Source organism: Oryx dammah, unplaced genomic scaffold (assembly GCF_014754425.2).
Source record: "Oryx dammah isolate SB20612 unplaced genomic scaffold, SCBI_Odam_1.1 HiC_scaffold_18, whole genome shotgun sequence".
Lineage (NCBI taxonomy): Eukaryota > Metazoa > Chordata > Mammalia > Artiodactyla > Bovidae > Oryx > Oryx dammah.
The window spans coordinates 20,127,547-20,149,323 of NW_024070202.1; the positions used below are offsets into that span (position 1 = coordinate 20,127,547).

The 21,777-nt window shown below is 36.6% G+C and overlaps 1 protein-coding gene across 1 annotated transcript in view; it reads right to left on the bottom strand.

The window, feature by feature from the left end:
* Positions 1-21,777, bottom strand: part of THSD7A (thrombospondin type 1 domain containing 7A) — a 484,105-nt gene that overhangs the window by 80,880 nt on the left and 381,448 nt on the right. Inside the window, exons 8-9 of the mRNA XM_040260579.1 lie at positions 15,965-16,199; positions 11,310-11,425 (exon numbers count right to left, since the gene is read on the bottom strand). Of these exons, the coding sequence (XP_040116513.1) occupies positions 11,310-11,425; positions 15,965-16,199 (351 nt within the window). The remainder of the gene's footprint in view (positions 1-11,309; positions 11,426-15,964; positions 16,200-21,777) is intronic.

The window sequence follows — 21,777 nt, forward strand, 5'->3', positions numbered from 1 at the left end:
TTCATAAGACAATTAAATATCTGAGATGTAGACTACAAAAACAGAGATATTTAGAAGGGTTGTTTCTGCTAAGTCGCTTCAGTTGTGTCTGACTCTGTGCAACCCTATAGATGGTAGCCCACCAGGCTCCCCTGTCCCTGGGATTCTCCAAGCAAAAACACTGGAGTGGGTTGCCATTTCCTTCTCCAATGCATGAAAGGGAAAAGTGAAAGTGAAGTCGCTCAGTCGTGTCTGACTCTTAGCGACCCCATGGACTGCAGCCTACCAGGCTCCTCCGTCCATGGGATTTTCCAGGCAAGAGTACTGGAGTGGGTTGCCATTTCCTTTTCCAGAAATGAAATGAAATATTCTTAAAGTCATTGTTTGTAGAAAAATATGATTTTATGATTAGAAGTTTCCAATAAATGAAACATCATTTTACATGGAGTCAGGGTTATCCCTCAACATGGTCTGGCCACTGATTCCCAGAAATGTGAATTGGAGATGCCTGTGTTAGATAGGAGAATGGGTCAGATTAGGGAATCCTAAATGTCTGATGACACAGGAGAATTTCTTTGAAAAAACAAAACAGATTTCTCGGCAAGTACCTAGAACTAATAAATGAGAATTTTGGGGATCTGGATGTGCGAAACTGCGGATGTGGGAATCTCATTTTGACAAAGCTTGCTGGGAAATGGTGATAACCAGCTGAGTTTGAGATCTATTGGAATAATTGACCCTGTATGCCTCAATTTAAGATTCTAGGGTTTGCATGTAGCTTTTTAGAATTTTTCCTATAGTGGGGGAAACTTGTACTATTAATGACTGTTTTAACTATTTTAGTGAACAGCTGGAACACTATAGGTAACGACGTAGGGAACTAGGAGGTGGAGGTAGTGGGTAGCAGAGTATTAACACATTTGAAAACATTATCATAGGCTTTTAAAAACTGTAGCAATCATAGTCTGAATGTCAACTGCAACTTTTACATATTAAGTATAATTTATCTAAGAAAGATCTAAGGAGTGCCAATAGGACTCAATGAAATTGGCAATGCTATCTTCATTTATTATATTGTTCACTGACTGCTCTTTTTAGACCCAGGTGATAAATTCCTCTAATAATTTAGAGCTAGGAAAAATATTGCTTCCCTTCAAAATCTGTTAAGAACCCACTGTGTTTCAATTTCTTGCTTTATTCACCAGAATCTCAGAGTTAATTTTCTCAAGTACAGAAGCTTACCTTAACTTTGGTTTTACATTATAAATTCTCTTCTCCCTTCCCTCTACCCTATTTACTACCTGACTCCATGCTTTTATTTTTTACACTATTATCTGTTACTTTCCTTATGTTTTATATTTATGATGTGTCTTTAATCTTTTTAAACGACTAAATGAGCATTCATATCATTTGTTTAGCCTTGAGGGAAGGAGGAAGACACGTGCTTGTTTTTTAACAGGGAAAAAGAGGGAAAGAGCACAGGGGGATCTTTGTTTCCCAGGTGGTTGAAAGTCTTGAGTCAGTAACTTTTTTTAACCGGCTGATAAAAAACAGACACAGAATTTAGGTCAAGGGATCTGGAGACTGGAGGGGACAATGAGGTTAGCATCAGTGGTACCATATAGATTACCTAGATATCACCTGGTATATACCCAGGGTGTTCAGATAGGAAGCAGCAATCAAATGTTAGTATTTCAATTCTACTTTGTTTACTGACTTGAAAGCAAAAAGCCTCCTAATATAAAACTCTGAAACATTCTAGTGCCTTATCTCCATCTCCACAAGCTTGTACTAGATATATATAAGACTATGATAACTCTTTTTCACTTCCATAATTGATTCCACAATGGGAATCCATTTATTCTTATAAAAAGTTCAAATACCTTAACCTTGTGCAAGCCACAGGGCAGAGATTGTGACCTGATTAAAATGGAACATTCCAAAGCCATAACACCTAGAGAGGAAGTTTAATGGAGTTACACAGAAAGTGTCAGGACATCCACATTCCTGTGAACTAGGACGTTCATTTCTTCTCAGCTCTCAGTTAACGAATTACTTATACATGCAACAAAACAGCACCGAAGAGCTCAGGCCAGTTATACAGCCCTCAGATCAGAGTGCAAGGGGAGAGCTATAGCACATGTTTAAAAGAATTTAATAAATAAAAGTGGAAGCTTCCTCACCAGTAACTTGAGTTAGTAAATGTGGAACTTGAAAAGTTCATAGTTACCTCTATGTATTTATACCACTTATTGCATGTGGTGGGGATACATACAGTTTCCATTTATCTTTGTATTTCAGCACTGAGAGCAATGGTCACACAGAGTAACGTCTTAATAAATGTTTGCTGAATGAGCAAACACATTAACTTCACTTTTCAACTGGATTATAAACTAACACCTTCTGTTCTTTTTTATCCATTTCCTTATAGAATTATTCACATGGGTACTAAGTCTGTTCTTTAGTTTTAATTTAAAAAAAAAAAGGTATCACTTTCATTGGAAATAATGAGCATGGGAAAAATAGGAATATTCCTGTAGTGTTCATACTTGAAAATCCCTACCTAGGATAGGTAGAGAAAAAAAGGATAACATATTTATGTGGTAATGGGCCACAGAGACTCAGAGGATATATAATCTCTTTCTCAGTTACACACTTTTCAGTTATCTTAAGACATTCAAGGTAAATTTCACTGGAGAAGTTTCTTGATAGAAGGATTTAAAGGGCAGGCAAAACTAAAATGGGTTAAGCTGGAAGTGAGGTAGATGACAGGCGGGGCAGCATAGTGATAAGAAATTGAAAGGGAAACATTTCATGCAAAAAGTAAAATGTAAAAGCAGTTTTGAGCCCATCAGGGGTAATTCTAGAAGAGTACAGCGTGAGAGCATCAAAGTAGAAAATGTGCCTCTGCAATATACCTTCCAGCCCTCAAGTCAATAAATGTAGTAAGAAAAAAAAAAAAAAGAAGCAAACAGATTGTGAGAAGTCAAGTGTATTATTTGATCAAAAGTATTGATTTTTTAAGATGAGTTACAAATGTATGCATAAATGTTTTCCATCTTTAATAAAGCCCTTTGTAAAGAAAATTTGGAAAAGTTAACTGGTACACTGGTTTGAGGATTAAACCACTCTCTCCTCAATACTGATGTTTATCAGCATTGATTTTTCAAGACGTTATCATTAGAGAGGGGCTTCCTTGGTGGCTCAGGTGGTAAAGAATTGCCTGCAATGTAGAAGACTTGGGTTTGATCTCTGGATTGGGAAGACCCCCCAGAGAAGGGAACCCATTCTAGTGTTCTTGCCGGAAGAATTCCATGGACAGAGGCTACAGTCCTTGGGGTCACAAAGAATCAGATACTACTGAGTGACTAAGACACCCCCCCACACACACATACACCATGAGAGAAGTAATTTCAAATTACTCTGTTCTTTCTGGAACCCTAAGCTACTCTGCTCTTTCTTTCTGCAATACTATACTATAATGTTACCTATCTAAAGTGATTTATAAAGGAGGATAGCGCCCCATTTTCATACGTTCAAGACTCTTATAAAATGTAAATTTTACCTATAGAATTAAATTTCAAAGAACAAGCCCATTCCTAAATTACTTTTCTTTTGCTATTATCTATCCTTGAACGTTAAACTTTTTAAACATTTTTAAATTGTGTGTGGAAGTCAGAGTAATTTCAATGGAGCTTGCCTCATTCCTATTTCATATCAAATAATGAAAAGCTAACGACATGTCATTGCTTTATTTTCCCTGCAACAAAAGACAAGTTTTCTATAAAACCATTGTATCTTTATTCTCAGTCACAGCAGTCTACAGGCAGAACAGAAAAGGCCTCTCCCAGCGCACAAAGCATCTTGGTACTGTTGTTCAATCGCAACCTCCATTGCCACCCCCTGGTCTTTTGTCTTTCCCTCAATACACAATTATAGTTATTCTTTTTAAGTCTGAGTGTCTAGGTTTAGATTTGTGAAAGGCTTTTGTTCTTGGAGACTCAACAGAGAGCTACCAAACAGAAGAGGCAGAGCTCCCCTGCTGGTGGTGAGATGGTCTGAGCTTGGCCAAACACAGCCCCACCTCTCGGAACCTCTTACTCACAGGATAGCAGATTCCTGAACTGGCATTCTTGCACTCCTTGGCCTCTACCACCTAGGAGCTCCAGAGGAGACCAGTATCCTAGTGGTTCCACGCATTTTAATTTACAGCAGTTAGTACCTTTTGCTGAGACACCATCCCAAATAAACATCTCACGTACCTTCACTTGCCCTGATAAACTAGCAGTTCCGATTCCCCCTGTATGTCTTCCATCATCACCTGGATCACAGCACATATGCTGGGCACAACCTAGTTGAATCTGTCAGTCTTTTCTATCTTCTAATCTTTCCACCACTGTACCCAAAGGTGAGAACAGGACATGGAACAATGGACTGGTTTCAAATTGGAAAAGGAGTGCGTCAAGGCTGTATATTGTCACCTGCTTATTTAACTTATATGCAGAGTATAACATGCGAAATGCCAGACTGGATGAGGCACAAGCTGGAATCAAGATTTCCGGGAGAAATATCAATAACCTCAGATATGCACATGATACCACCCTCATAGCAAAAAGTGAAGAGGAACTAAAGAGCCTCTTGATGAGGGTAAAAGAGGAGAGTGGAAAGGCTGGCTTAAAACTCAACATTCAAAAAATGAAGATCATGGCATCCAGTCCCATCACTTCATGGCAAACAGATGGGGAAACAATGGAAACAGTAACAGACTTTATTTTCTTGGGTTCCAAAATCACTGCAGATGGTGACTGCAGCCATGAAATTAAAAGACATTTACTACTTGGAAGAAAAACTATGACCAACCTAGACAGCATATCAAATAAAAACCAGAGACATTACTTTGCCGACAAAGGTCTGTATAGTCAAAATTATGTTTTTTCCAGTAGTCATATATGGATCTAAGAGCTGGACGATAAAAATGGCTGAGCACTGAAAATGGATTCCTTCAAACTGTGGTGCTGGAGAAGACTCTTGAAAGTCTGCGGAACTACAAGGAGATCCAACCAGTCATTCCTTTGAAGGACTCATGCTGAAACTGCAGCTCCTATACTTTGGCCACCTGATGTGAAGAGCTGACTCATGGGAAAAGACCCTGATGCTAGGAAAGATTGAAGGCAGGCAGAGAAGGGGACGACAGAGGATGAAACGGTTGGATGGCATCATCGACTCAATAGATATGAGTTTGAACAAACTCCGGGAAATAGTGGAGGACAGGAAAGCCTGGCCTGCTTCAGTCCACGAGGTTGCAAAGAGTTGGACATGACTGAGCTAATGAACAGCAACAACCCAAAGGAACACGTTGTCTATCAGCTTCAATCTTGTCTTAGAAATTTCCCTTCATATTCTTTGCCAGTGGAGGCAGTTTCTACCTAGCCATTTCCCAGTATTTTCTCCTCGCTTTAACACCATTGTAGTTCAGTCGAGAAGTCATGTTCAACTCTTTGCGATCCCATGGACTGTATAGCACATCAGGCTCCTTTGTCTAACCCTGTCTCCTGGAGTTTGGTCAAGTTCAGGTTCATTAAGTGGGTGATACTAACTAATTCAATAATATCTAACTCCTCTGAAGCTCCTGTCATTAATTTTACCATCATCTATTTACTCTGTGGCAGTCATCAACTAACATTTCATTACTGTCCCTCACTGTAATCCTTTCTCTACCTACCCCTGCCACCACTCTGTTGGTTTGGGCATCCACACAGTTCTTCCATTCAAGGCACTGGAGGCTCTGAACTGCTGTACCTCCTCAGCTCCCGTGACTATTTTTGTGCATTTTGCATCAATTACTAGCTCTTCTGTCATCCCCTGATGACATCTTCATCAATATTTGTACATTCTCATCTTTAAACACCTTAATTTCTGGTCATTCCACCTAACCTACCACTTTACCTACTATACTAAAGGTAAACGTTAATTTTACTAAAATGCTTTGCACTTCTAAAGGTTGCCAATCCATTCTCCCAATCAATTTTTTCTCTCTATCATACCCTTCATGACCTCACTTCCATCCCAAACCAACTTAGATTCCATGCTGCTGCTGCTGCTGCTGCTAAGTCGCTTCAGTCGTGTCCGTTATTATTAAAAGTATTCCATTGAAAACACTCTTGACTTTCTGTTCCACTCTCCCCTTCTTGTGCTCTTCTAGAAGAGCCCTGACCTTAATCGAAACTAATTATTTTCCTACACCTTGCCTTCATTCAGGCAGCTGAACATGGCTGAAGAAACAGTGGCAACTGTGTTGAGCAACTCATTTTAAAATGAATGACTACATGGCTATTCCATATTGCCTATTACAAATTCTATTACATGTTACTTGGCCACTTTTGCACTCTCCAAAATGATCTCACATCTTTTTTCTTACCTACCCTGAATCCTTCACTTGATCCTTCACAAGCATCAAGACATTAGAACGATCATTAAATGCCTTTTCTGTCTCATCAGTTCAGTTCAGTTCAGTTCAGTTCAATCGCTCAGTCATGCCAGACTCTTTGCGACCCCATGAATTGCAGCACGCCAGGCCTCCCTGTCCATCACCAACTCCCAGAGTTCACTCAGACTCACATCCATCGAGTCAGTGATGCCACCCAGCCATCTCATCCTCTGTCGTCCCCTTCTCCTCCTGCCCCCAATCCCTCCCAGCATCAGAGTCTTTTCCAATGAGTCAGCTCTTCGCGTGAGGTGGCCAAAGTACTGGAGTTTCAGTTTTAGCATGAGTCCTTCCAAAGAACACCCAGGACTGATCTCCCTTAGAATGGACTGGTTGGATCTCCTTGCAGTCCAAGGGACTCTCAAGAGTCTTCTCCAACACCAGAGTTTAAAAACATCAGTTCTTCGGTGCTCAGCTTTCTTCACAGTCCAACTCTCACATCCATACATGACTATTGGAAAACCATAGCCTTGACTAGATGGACCTTTGTTGGCAGAGTAATGTCTCTGCTTTTGAATATGCTATCTAGCTTGGTCATAACTTTCTTTCCAAGGAGTAAGCGTCTTTTAATTTCATGGCTGCAATCACCATCTGCAGTGATTTTGGAGCCCCCCAAAATAAAGTCTGACACTGTTTCCACTGTTTTTCCATCTATTTCCCATGAAGTGATGGGGCCAGATGCCATGATCTTAATTTTCTGAATGTTGAGTTTTAAGCCAACTTTTTCACTCTCCTCTTTCACTTTCATCAAGAGGCTTTTTAGTTCCTCTTCACTTTCTGCCATAAGGGTGGTATCATCTGCTTTCTGTCTCATACTACCAGAAAATAAGCTTCCTGATATCAGGAAAATTGGTTTCCCTGTTTACTGATGCATACATATATGTGTGTATATATACATATACACACACACACATATTACACACGCATCATGAAACTCACTACTCATTTTTATGTTCAATTGAAAACTAGAAATTGTGTCCTGCTATGCATGCAGGCTCAGTTGCTTCAGTCATGTCTAACTCTTTGCAACCCTACAGACTGTAGCCCACCAGGCTGCTCTGTCCATGGAGTTTCCCAGGCAAGCATACTGGAGTGGGTTATGATTTCCTTCTCCAGGGGATCTTTCCAACCCAAGGATGGAACTGGCATCTCTTACATCTCCTCCATTGGCAGGAAGGTTCTTTACCACTAGCGCCACCTAAGTCTAATTCAATCTTCCACAACTGGCCTCAATTTTCCAACTTCACATTCTGACTTTCTCCCAGACATTCCAAGCTCCAGTGGGTTGGATCCCACTTTCTTTTGAACAGTCGATCTTTTTCCTGGTCACTAAGACTTTTCCTGATGCTTTTGATCACCTGGGGTTCTTTTATGCATTCTCTCTTTCAAAAAGGTCTCTTCTCCCTTCTTTTCAGCAAGATTTCCCCTGATATTTGCTCCCACAGTGGATTTTCCCTGTTTTTTCCCTAGAGCTCTTTCTGTTTTACCACTAAATCTTGTTACTGAGTCATCTAAGTCTTACATTATCTGATCTATATAGAATAGTTCTATATTTTAAATGAGATCAAAAGCTTCTTTGAAGCTTTTCTCTGTAGGGCCATCAAAGTGTTAGTTAAATACAGTAATCAATAAGTTAGAAATGCAATATATATTTATACATATAGTACAGATGAGTATTGATTTAATTACTACATGCAGAGCATTTACAATTTATTTGTTCCCTCATCTGTAAAATTTTTTTAAGTGCCTTGTTATTACACTTTGTCATATAAAATTTTTTATATTTTATAAATGGTCAGAAAAGAGTAAAACAGCTTTAGTGCTATAAAAAGTATCAGCAGAGATCAAATTAAAAATCATGTTATTTAATTTCCAATTATAGGTTTTTAACAAGTTATATCTATTTTCTTCCTTTTCCAGACACAGATAATGCATAATAAAATAACCAACTCATAGGCTTCTAAACTAATTCTTGGACACATTTCAATATCCCAAATTACTTTCAAATGAAGGTATAATGAAATGAGAGATATTTACCTGATTCCCTATTTTTAGGAGGGCTAGTCTAGAATCAATTTAATGGAATATTTCTGGTTTATTTCTTAAAATTTTTTTAATATAATCACACCAGGCTTTTTTTTTTTTTTTTTTAGCTACACCACAGAGCATGTAGGATCTTAGTTCCCTGACCAACGATTGAACCTATGCCCTCTCAATGGAAACACAGTCTTAACCACTTGACCATCAGGGAAGTCCCTACTTTATTTCTTTAAAATACTTAAGACCAAGAGAATTGTTATATCAAAATATTTTATGCAAAATGAAAAAATGTCCAATATAAAGAAGAGGCAAAGTTTTTTTCCGCTTTCAAAAATTTTCCTTACAAATGTTAAAGTTCTGTGAGGTTATTAATCATGGTACTACCAATGTAACTGCATGTTTTGGAATTATTAGTAAATGGCTTACATCAATATAAAATATTAAGTATAAAAATATCCAGAATAAAATTTTCAAGCACATAAATTTCAACAACCATTTTCATGGTAATGATGAATAACCAACAATTATCACAGAAATATCAATCTATGAGAAACTACAACTCTATTGCTGATTGTGACCAAACTAAAGGATATCATATGCTATTTAGTTTTTAAGAAAGGAGACAGAGTCAGTTCTAATGAGGTGGATGAACCTAGAACCTATTACATAGAGTGAAGTAACTCAGAAAAACAATATTATATATATGGATTCTAGAAAGTTGGTACTGATGTACCTATTTCAAAAGCAGCAATGGAGACACAGACACTGAGAACAGACTTATGGAAAGGTTGGGCAGGTAGAAGAGGGTGAGAGGTATGGAGAAAGTAGCATGGAAACGTACATTATCATATGTAAAATAGATAGCAAATGGAAACTTGCTGTATGACTCAGGGGAAAACACCCTAGGGGGTGGGATGGGGAGGGAGGTGGGAGGGATGTTTAAGTGGGAAGGGACATGGGTAAACCTATGGCTGATTCATGTTGATGTTTGGTAGAAACCAATGCAATAGTTAAGCAAATATCCTTCCATCAAAAATAAATTTAAAAAAATAAAGTAAGGGGATAAAAGAAGAAAATCTGAATAAAAATGACAAAGACATTACTATAGCAACAAGATTAAAGTCATTAACATTTTTGAAGAGTAATGATAACTCTTTTTGTCCCAAAGCCTTTAAAATGCCTTAAAAGACTTTTGATCCAGAGGTTAAGAATCCAGAGGAATTGAGAGAGTAGCATGGAAACATATACATTACCATATGTAAAACAGATAGCCAGTGGGAATTTGCTGTAGGACACAGGGAGCTCAAGCTGGTGCTCTGTGACAACCTAAGGGTGTGGAATGGGGTGGGAGGTGGGAGGGAGGTTCAAGAGGGAGGGGATATATGTATAATCTATGATCGATACATGTTGATGTAGGACAGAAATCAAGACAATGTTGTAAACTGATTATCCTCCAATTAAAAATAAATAAATTAAAAAAAAAAAAAAGAACCTACTTGCCAAAGCATTGGACATGAGTTTGATCCCTGGTTCAGGAAGATCCCACATGCCACAGAGCAACTGAGCCTGAATGTCACAACTATTGAAACCTGTGCTCCACAAGAAAAGAAGACATCTCAATGAGAAGTCCCAGAGTGGAAAGAAAAGGAGCCCTTGTTTGCAGCAACTACAGAAAGCCCAGCAATGAAGACTGGGCACAGCCAAAATAAATAGATAAATAAGATGCTAAAAAATGAAATAACAGAGAAAAAATTTCTATTACTTTGTGATTTATTTTATATATCAATGGTATTTAAAATAGAAAAAGCATAAAAAAGAGCCCATATTTGAACTATATAAAATAACCACACAGCAAAAACAATCAATTATGAAGTTTATAATCTTATGTAATATCTTCAGGATTAAAAAAAAAATATTCTGGTAATTTAAAGCAGTTGTTAAACCAGAAGTTGATTCTTACATTAATCCCTATCGTAAGAGTCAAGAAGCATAAGTAGAAGCAGAGAAGAAACTTAAGATAAACTACCTCTATTTGTCAGGAGAGTAAAATAAAAAGCAGGAGACAAGGTCATTTGTGACACTGAGAGAAAGGTGCTCACTTTCTGTACAGTCACCTAGAGGATGAGGACATCTTTCTTAGCGGCAATGAGAAAGAACCTTATGCACGTGGCATGAGGTCTCTTGGAGGAGGCTGCCATTAGCCCCACTATGGAGCCGCCAAGCAGACGACCCACAAACTGCAGGACAATTACACCAAGAAGAAACCAAACCAAACTGGGAACAAATCCTCATCTTATACATGCCTCATGGCATGTTAAGTGTTGGCAGAGTTAGACTTTGATCATTTCCCTCTTTCCTTTATTCCCATCCTTTGGGTCACATAATTGAATCTGTAGTGAATCGGGTCCCATGGCTATTTCTTGCAGCGAAGTAGGTTGAAAACCAGGAGTACTCAGAAGATCACTTTGTATTCTTTTTGAAATACACAAGGCCACTACACATTCTTGTAGAATCAATGCTTAAGGAAACATTATGAATATAATAAAATTTAGACTATTTTCACTTAGATCGATATCACACAGTTATTTAAGTCAGTTTTGGCATAAAACTCATTTGACTTATTTATTTCGTACTCTAAAACCTGTATTATTTTCTAGAAGGAAATCCAAATTTCATGGCATTTGTCCCAATCCAGGATCATAGAGTCAGCCCCATGTAAGAATCAAAACACTGCTCAGTCAGAGGAACTTGGAGGCCTAGACAAGGGATCCTGGGTGAACTGCCTTCAGAACTCTTCAGGGCATACCTTCTTTACAGGAGGAAGGGCACGATGTCCAGTCACTATATGGTGTCACGATACAGTCCTTCCTACAAGGAAGCAGACAGGGTCGTACTGTTTCAGGTCGAAGGCTTTCAGGACACCTAGGAAGAGCAAAGGGAGATTACTAGACCTCTGTACTAACCCAGAACCAGGTAATTTTTTTTTATCTTTAGAATTTTTACTTCCAAAACTGCTAAATAGTCATACATCTGTAGTATTCAACCTCCAGGATTCTTTCTACTTTTTGACAAGAACTATGCAACTAAAATAATTCTTCTGAACTGAACCTCAATAAAGCTTCTCAAGGCAGGAAGTGAAAATTTAATTATAGTAATTGTGCTATGTAAGAGAAAATATAATAATTATTCTTTATCCATTTATAACAATCTATTAATAAAACTGCATTTTCTAACATGCCTTATAAGAAATTTATGAAAGTTCAAATTACCAATTTAAGGAACCAATTCTACACCTTTGTATAACTAAATAGGATTATTGTCAATCATAAATTTCCAGGCTACTCTGTACTTTATTTTTACAAAAAATGTTTAGCAAAAAGTAAATTTATAATGGCATATTCTATACATAGTACATGCTCAAAAACCAATATTATATTTACAGCTATGAATGTCATAAAAAATAAGTAATAAGACAATAAAGTATACAGTTAATTAAGATAAACAATTTTTGTTCTGTTCCTGGTTTCAGTCACTGTATTCTTATTTTTTCTTCCATTTTCTTCCAAGTTTTAATCTACTGGATTTAAAATATTTTAGGTATTTTAATAAATTATAATAAAAGTGAATGAATATAAATAAAAAGAGTCAATAAGTAATTTAAAGAAAAACAAACACTGTGTTTTTGACATAAATTATAGTAAAATTAGCTTAATTATAATTTTTTAAAAACACCAAAATATAAAATATATTATTAGGAACACAAGAGAAAAATAATGACAGAACACTGAAATGCCTTATACTTTATAAGGTTTCACTTCCTAGAAGAATTTCAGGAAGCTGATGTATGAGTTTTAAATATACTCTTTTGTTTATTGTGTACTTATTACATGATTTTTAAATTTCCCAATTCTTTTCTGCATCTTCACAATCTGATTCTACTATCATTAGCAATCAAATGTTATCAATACTAGAAGATGCATATAAGGACAACAAAACATAATAACATAATTCATGTAACTAAAAGTAATGTTCTGATTCCTAAGAATTTTCTTTTGAGGTGGTATCATATCATCTCTGACAAGTAAGTTAAGAGGCAGTGAAGAAATGAATCAACCAGTATAACTGTTGCTGGAATAATTTGGCAAATTAGTGAAAAATGGGATTTAAAAATACTCCCCATAGGAGAAGTCAAATTTCTTGTACGTCAAGATAAATTGTCTTTCAACAAGTAAGTTAATCAGGTTTTCAGAACTGAACTATGAGTGAATAAAACAACATCATTAATCTCCTTCCCGTAATTTCTATATAGCACTCTGCTGACACTTCATTTTTGATATATAAGTTTTTATTTATGTGTCCTATCTCATCCATAAGTATTATATTCTATTCAACTATACAGATACATGTTTGTTTGTTTGTTTTTTCTTACTCAGTAACAGCAGGCTTTATTTGAAAGTAGATTTTAAAAAACACACTGGATTCAGCATTTCAAAATGAAATATTCTCTCTGGTTTATGTTGAATATACGCTTGGACTTTCCTAACTGCTATGCCTACTCAAAGTCATGAACAGAAAAGAAATTTAGATAAGAATCATTAGAAGTTAATGTTTTGTTACAACTGAGATTATAAATCACTAGAATTATGTTAACCTACATTCTTAACCAGGAAACATTATATGGCAAAACCTCACATATAATCATCCTGTTAATTCTTATTGAAACTATGGAATTATTAGTAAGTATTATTGGAAGCATTCCTTCTCAATGAGGTAATTTTAGAACTTTAACAATGGGAGAGCATTACTCAATTACATCCTTTTCAAATTTTAGCTCTAAATAAATCAATGGAATTTACAATGCTATCATTGACAACCTCAAAAATTCTATTTTAGTTTAGAAAGTTCCTCAGCAAGATATTTGGTTAGCTGTGGAGAACAAAATTACCAACAACAAAGCTGTTAAATGAACAGACCGATTTAAATTATACAGCCTAGATCACATCCAATGAAATGAATTCAGACTTCCTTTGGTGAGGCAATTGGTTCAGTCAACATGCTTCTTTTCTCCTTTGTACTGTTTGTATTTAGTGTTTGTGGTTTAAATCAAGGGATTGATTTTCCCCGAAATCTTATTCAAGGTCAAATTAAACAGATGTGATAGGAGTTGAAGTTTGTTACTTGGAGGATAGATAAGATCAATAACATTGATTTTGCCATTGCACAGTAATCTGTTTTATTAAGAGGAGTTTAAAACAAGGTTTCTATTTGCATTTTTGTTTCAAATGTCTAGTACCGAAAAGCAGTCACTGAATTTAACCTAGCATATTTAAGCATAAGGGTAGTAATATTTTCTTTGGAATTCACAGTATTTGCTTTATTTTTTAGAACTTTAAGGGCAAAGGAAACTCATTTGATTTAACAAATCTATACTTGTATCCAGGTCATTGAATAAAGGCAGCAAGGGTAAAGCACATTTTTAATGGATTATTGTGGTGCTCTGACATGGGGCTTCAGGATATCCTTTCTATTGAATGATTTAATGACATTAATCCACCAGGCTTTACCACACATAGGCTTGCGTGTATGTACACCCACTGCTGAGGAAAACACTTTGTAGTTTGCATAAGGGAGGAAAATATGACACAACATCTAAAAGGTAAATGAAACTGCAAAAGAGGAACAGAGTGAGCTTACCAGTAGAAGCTCAGAACAATAACCCTCCAATCTGAACCATGACAAGTTGGTCAGGTGATAATTCCCTGCAGCAAACATTTCTGCCTCTTTGCTTGTCCCAGCAAGTCCCACAATCCCTCAGCACTTGGGACTTCTGCTTCTGCTGTTACTGCTATTGACTTTTAATATACTGCACATTAATATCCTTTGTTACACTCATCACAAATTTAGCATCATTTTTACTGAAATATTGGTTTGGGGCTACCTATGAAGCATATGGAATAGTTTCTCAATTTATTCAAATCTTTTGGCATATATTTTCTAACTACATAATTGTTTGCTAGAGAACCCAGAGTTGACATATTGTATGTGCCTTGTGAGAAACAAAAAGAAAACCATATCAGCATAACTGGGCTAATCATTTGTTGGAGAAAATTAACAAATCAGTTATAAAAATACATGCAAAGGGGAAAAAACCTCTTATCATTGCTGATTTAGACAGCATCCATAATTTTAAAGTTTGTATCATCTTAGCCATGTGAAACATGAAAAGTAAATCCATCAGTTTTGCATGTTTCCTAATTTCTAACTAAATGATGGGGCAAAATATTGCTAAAGTCCAGAACTCTGGCCATTAGAAAAAAACAAGTCATCATGAGATTCTTATTTGTCCCCTGGAGTTTGTCATATATCAGTTACATTATTATCATTTCTCTGAAATACTAAGAAGTATTTTCAATTTTCCAAGAGAAAATAATTTCTAAGATTCATTGACTGCTTACATTACTACTTTTTGTTTTCATTAAATTTCTGCAAATATTTTTGAAAACTGAAGCCAGAATTTGACTTAAGCAGTATGTTTAAGACCACACACGAAACCTAAGTACTCAACCAAGTTTTCAGAAATTTTTATACCACTGAAAATAAGCCATTTTTCTACCAGTGAAAAACTGATGGGTTTTACTTTTCATGTTTCACATGGCTAAGGTGATACAAACTTTAAAAAATGGATGCTGTCTAAATTGCAAATGATAAGAGTTTTCTCCCTCTTTGCATATATTTTTATAACTGATTTATTAATTTTCTCCAAGAAATGATTAGCCCAGTTTATGCTGATATTTTTTTTTTTTTTAATTTCTCACAAGGCACATACAATATGTCAACTCTCAGGTTCTCTAGCAAACTGTTTGCTGTGTTATCATACTACTTGTTAACTACAGTGAGACACTGGTGCTTTTTCTGCTTATTCTAACCCTCATCCTATCCTAAGGCTCTCTCTTGGGAGTAAATGGTTTATTCATTTAACCATTAAAAGATGTAGTACATTTGGCCTCAGTATTTTTGATACAGTACCTTCTAAGGGAAATGAAAAACAGATCATAGAAGGCTATTGCCCAGTTCAACTAGATGGGCAGCCTCCACAGCCTACGGGTACACAGGAGGTCATTGATGACCTCCATGGCTACGACTTTGGATACTGTCACTATTGATCAGCCAGGCCTAGAGTGAGCACTTCTTTCAGTGCCTCACTAGCTCAATAAAAGCAGAAAGTGCTACTATAACACTGAAAGTAGGTACCACATGGAGAGATTTCTACAGAATTTATGGATCCCAGGTACAAGCTGTTATAACTTTATCAGTGGCTGCCTTCAAAACAGAGTTAAGTCTTACTCTTGAGGTCAGGTATGATGAGCATCAGACACTCCATTTCATGAAGCAAGTGAAGCCTGGGCCCATCCCAAAACGGTTGGCCACAGGAGTTATCTACTGTCATTTTCAAGTCCTTACTTTTTGGGTCCCACTTGGCCAACGTTGACCCGTACACAGATGACTTTTCTTGTCTGCATGCCAACGGAGCAAGAGGCCTCCCCATTCCAAGTTGCAGTTGTGTTGAAGGACGAAACTGAAGTGTCCTCGATACACTGGCCCCAGGGTCCAGTTTGCCAGTGGTACACAGTACAGGGATGCTCGTTACAGCTGCGTACCTCTTGCAGAGCACTGCTGTTTGGGCACTGAACACCACCTACAAAAACAGACAGTATTAGCAGATTAGATATGGTGCCAACAGAAACCTTATCATCCTCTGTTCCTTGGAATTAAGAAATAAGAATGATACTGGCCACTTACTAGCACATGTGGCCACACGCTGCTAGGAAGGCAAATCGCATGAATGGCATTGTCTGGCTTAAAACTTTGTGGTATATTTGATATTCGGTTTGGGGGACTCAGGAGGACCTCAAGGACAGGCCATTATTCTCTAGAGAAGATGAAAAGGAGGAACAAACGAAGCCTATGTAATTCCTAACTAGAGGAAACGTGGATACTGAGAATCTACAGATGGGAAAACCCAGCATGTTCACAAACGATACCCATCAAATTGAAAGTCTTAATTATAGGTTTCACAGTGGTGCTCATTTCAGTGAATTAGGATTTAGGCTGATTTAAAATCAATAGATGCTTTCTGACCCTCCATGGCATCACTGAAGAATACACTATACACGTATGAATGATAATACACCATATTTCTTCAAATCTAAAATGTGTGAATGACTGTGAGATAGACCATCATTTTATGTGTCCCAGAGAGAGTAAAATCGCATCCAATTAAACTACAATACTTTTTTATCAACTCTAATTTTTACTGTATGCTCACCCAAATAGCTTTGTATGACTTATTTAAATACTTTTTAAAAAATGTACCACTTTTACATAAATTAAAAGGGAAGGTATTCCTAAAACTTCTTTACATTCAGAATCCAAATCTTTCAAGTAGCTTATTAGTTGACACTCATCAAAGTTTGTGTTCTCCTATATATATCATCTCTGTGGCATCACATGCATTGGTTATCCAGGATTTCTTAAAGAGTGTTCCCTGTTGTCTCCAGAGTTGTTTTTTTTTTTTTTTTTTCCAGGATACTGGTACCTATTTCTAAGTTCTAATGTGGCTCCATTTTTAATTGTAACAGAAGATGTTTGTCAATGAAAGATTTAAGCTAGCAACCAAGGGAGGGTTTATTTTCCTTCCTCAAATGGCCCTTACCTGTTTTTATTTCTTTGTTTTTGGTAGAAATATTATGGGGTTGCTGAAACTCTAGTACTTTGGCCACCTCATGCGAAGAGTTGACTCACTGGAAAAGACTCTGATGCTGGGAGAGATTGGGGGCAGGAGGAGAAGGGGACGACAGAGGATGAGATGGCTGGATGGCATCACTGACTCGATGGACGTGAGTCTGAGTGAACTCCGGGAGTTGGTGATGGACAGGGAGGCCTGGCGTGCTGCGATTCGTGGGATCGCAGAGAGTCGGACACTACTGAGCAAATGAACTGAACTGAACTGATTGCTCTGAGGAATAACAATGAAATTCCCAAGTACTAGCAATGACAACTATAACTGTTGCTTGGCCACAGTGATTTTAAAATGAACCTAATATAAGATGCAGTAATTACAGAGATGATAAAGAGTTAAATGCATGTGTCCTTTAATCAATAGAATGTGGTGTGGAGTCATCAATATGGAACTCTTTTTTAACATGCTGGCCCCATTATAAGTACTTTATAGGTGGGATCTCATTTTATATCCACAGCTGCTGAACAAGTTAAAAATTATGAAGCGGATGAGTCCAGATAGCTTAAATGATGCAGTCACAGGAGCAGTTGGGAATTTATGGAGTCCGGTGTTTTTTTGTTTTTACCTAAATGCTATTTGTGATGCCAGCTCTGAAAATAAAAAGCTATATCCTGTTAAAAACAGAGTATTTGGAGGAATTTATTGTTTACTTTATTGACAATTTGATCTAGTCACACTTATGTAGTCTCTGGATTTCATTTTAAGAATAGAAAATAACTGGTTGTTCACATGGAACGGTGGAACCTTGGGTGTTCATCATACATATCTGTGATAGTAAATGGAGGAATACTGAACATAATAAGAGGTGGGTTTTAGATATTAGGAAAGCAAGTTTTAAAAAGTATAAAATGTTAAGAAGAGTGATTCAATAGCTAGTGACCCTAATATGGCAGGAGACCTGGGTTCGATCCCTGGGTTGGGAAGATCTCCTGGAGAAGGGAATGGCAACCCACTCCAGTGTTCTTGCCTGGAGAATCCCATGGACAGAGGAACCTGGCAGACTACAGTCCATGGGGTCACAGAGTCAGACACAGCTGAGCAACTAACATTAATATGGAGGATGGCTCCTAAAGTTTGAGATCTGGGTAAAAGTAATAAGCAAAATCACACCCTGAGCTGATCTTTAGGTATCATTTCATTTGTGACTAAGGACATCCCTCCATTCAGCATGTAAATCAGTAGGCAATTCATGTGATAATTTAACTGTAATTTATAGTCACTTATGCAATGTTGAACATGGGATCAACATCAGAATAACCTGTCTTAAATAGCATTTCATTACTGTCCCCTGCTTCATGAAGGTGAAAACATCTGTCACAGCTCATATCCTATCTTCCATCACACAGCTCAGCAACCCGGGGAGCAAGAAGTTTAGTATTTGAATAGGGACAACTCCTGAACCTGCTAATTGGATTGGAGAGAAGTAAATGAGCACTCTTATTACCGACTTCCCTGAGGCCCTAGATTTATCCAATGGTATATCTTAGGAAAACACATGCTAACTGTAGAAAAATATGTTCATTTTTACATAACCATTTAAAACTATATCTTCTTATTTAATAGTGAAATTACCCCTCCTCAATTGAATAATATGTTTTTACTGACCCCATTTTTACTTTGAATATACGTATGCTATGTAAGTTGTGATTTTAAAACTCTGGATTATTTTTGACATTGGAATTGACTGGTTGGTTTTGAAAAAAATAATAAGAAAAGAGCTTCTACAACATCAGCATAATGCGTCCAGGAACTGCAAGATAACTGTTAAGTTTACAAACATAAAGACTATTTATTTTCTTGCCCCAATCTACATTAAAGCCACATCAGCATTTTCGGTGTGATGTCAAGATATTTGCACGGATAAGTCCCAGTGTGGTCTTAATTATAATAACGATGTGGCAATTTGGAAAGCATGGCTTGGATAATCAGTCACTGCAACACTGTCATGTTGTTTGGGGAATACTTTTATGGTTGAAAAATTGATAGTTATGATACTGAATTTATTTATTATTTATGGGAAGATTTAATTCCAGACATCTGGGAATATTCCCATTCCTGTAGTACTGAGATTATAAAATGTCACCTGTGATAAAATTAGTGATAAGTGTATTTTTTTAAAAATCCTCTTATACATAAAAATATATGCTTCATATTAATGTGACTATTTAGGCTTTCTATCATTTCACCAAAAGGAAAGATTTTATAATACTTTGATGAAATTCTGTTATATAATAAACTTTCATGTGCATACAAAAATGCCAATTATAATATGCAAAACTTCTCTCAGAAACTAAATATGACTTTTCCTCCCTACCATCAAGCCCAAAAGACCTTGGTAAGGAGACATTTAACAGAGCTGTTGTTTTTGAGTATGGCATTGAAGTCCTTACAATTTAGATGATAGACTGGAGAGGAAAAAAAAGAGAATCTTTTCAGGGACTTCCCCTGTGGTTCACTGGCTACGACTCTGAGCTTCCAATGCAGGAGGCCAGTGTTTGATCCCTGGTCACGGAACTAGTCCCACATGCTGCAGCCAAAGATCCTGTATATCACAACTAAGAGCCTGGCACTGCCAAAGAAATAAATAAAATAAATAAGTGGTTTTTTAAAAAAGAACTTTTCAAAACATTAATTGAATACCTATGAACTGACTGCAATATGCAATGGTTACCTATGCTTCAAGGGATAGTCTAGAGGGGTTAGAAATAGAAATAATTCTTGCTACTCTCAAGGATCTTACAATTCAGTGGAGAGAAGTATAGGAGTGATAATATATGCAAAGACTTGAGTACAATTCTAGGTGAATGCATAATATAATGACAAAGAATATGACAATTATGTTAAAAGAGGTATTTAGTATAACTGAGATTCAAAAGTTTAAAATTACATTAGTTTGGGGGATACTAAAAATGACTACGGTTGTTGAGATGAGGCATTGAGATGACTTTTGAAGAAATAGGAGTTCGATAAGCAGAGTTCTGGGAAGGGAGACAAGGAAGAGAAAATTTAATTTAAGCAGAAGAGAAACTAAATAAAAGCTGAGGCACTCAGGCAGGTGTGACCCTGGGAATTAGCAATATTGACGCAGTCAACTGGAGTGCAGAGTTCACACAGGGAAGTAACTGACGATAAGGATAAAAAAGTGGACTAGGCTCAGGGTAAGAAGAGGCTGTTACAGTGTACTGTGAATTACAATTTTAAGATACTTGTAGCTTTGCCTGCTATTGCAGCCCTAATACCTTTGACAGCAGACTACTGGTGGGTGAAAGGCAATGGCATGATTTCAGGGAGTTTAACCGGAAGTGCGTTAGTCACAGAGAACCTCAAGAGACACTGGGGCAGCCACCAGCCCCTCCATTTTTTTCCCCTTGTAGTAAGGGACAAAAGATTTCCCACAGTAGAGTCTCTATAAGTCCTGTAAGACTGTAGGAATAGACTGAAGTGGTGGTCATGTACGAACAGACTGAAGCAGAACTGCTCTTTCAAAGTCAGTAGCAGGAAGATGGGGAAGTGGCAGTATTTACTTAGAAGTCAGAGTTATGTGTGTATGTACACTTAAAATAGATCCTGATCTCTTCAAATTCCTGTATAGGAAATAGAAGTACTTCCTGGTTTTCAGAACTAAAATCATTCCACTGTAAAAATGATACAGGTAAAACAGAAATATTTATCCCCTCAATGTTTTGTACTGTGAAGTAAAACTTCTGAGGACTACTAATTATTTGAGGAAAAACTGGCATAATTTTATTTCAATTTGCATCTATTTTCTGCAAGTACAAAGAAGGTGTAAAGACACACTAACACTTGACTCAAGTTATAATATCAGGTCACTCTGAACTCTGCAAAAATAAATATTCTCTTATAGCTTGCTTTTTAAAGATAATTGACTATAATGAGAACAGAAGTTGTTATACTTAGTGGAAAACACTTTGAAAATCATTTTTGCTTTTAAACCAAGTTTGTCAAGAACCTGCAACATGAGTTAAAAAATGGAGAAGGTCATAAATATAACATCAATTTTTTTTAAAATTCAATATACTACTATTTATATAAAAAATATGTCTAACTTAAGTGTTAAAGGATTGAATTCTTTTAGAATTCCTGAAATAATTCTAAAGTAGCTCTTGAGACCCATCCTGTATTTTCACATGATACAAAGAAGATTTTTACATCAAAGTGTCAAACAAATCTAAAAGCAAATTATTAATCTTATTTAACCAAAAGTCAAGGCTTTTGAAGTAAGACACATACACACAATTTTATTTTCAAATTGAAAAGAAATATTTTTGTATTAACTATCTTCCATTATGCCATTAGTGATTTGGTTTCCAAATGACAATATTTCAGTAAGAGGCATTTTATGACATTTTGGTTTACTGCCAATACACAAAATAACAGGTTACATATTGTTACTCAAAGATTATATGAAAAGCAATTGTATTCAAATTATTTTTATTCTATTATTTTTTTTGTT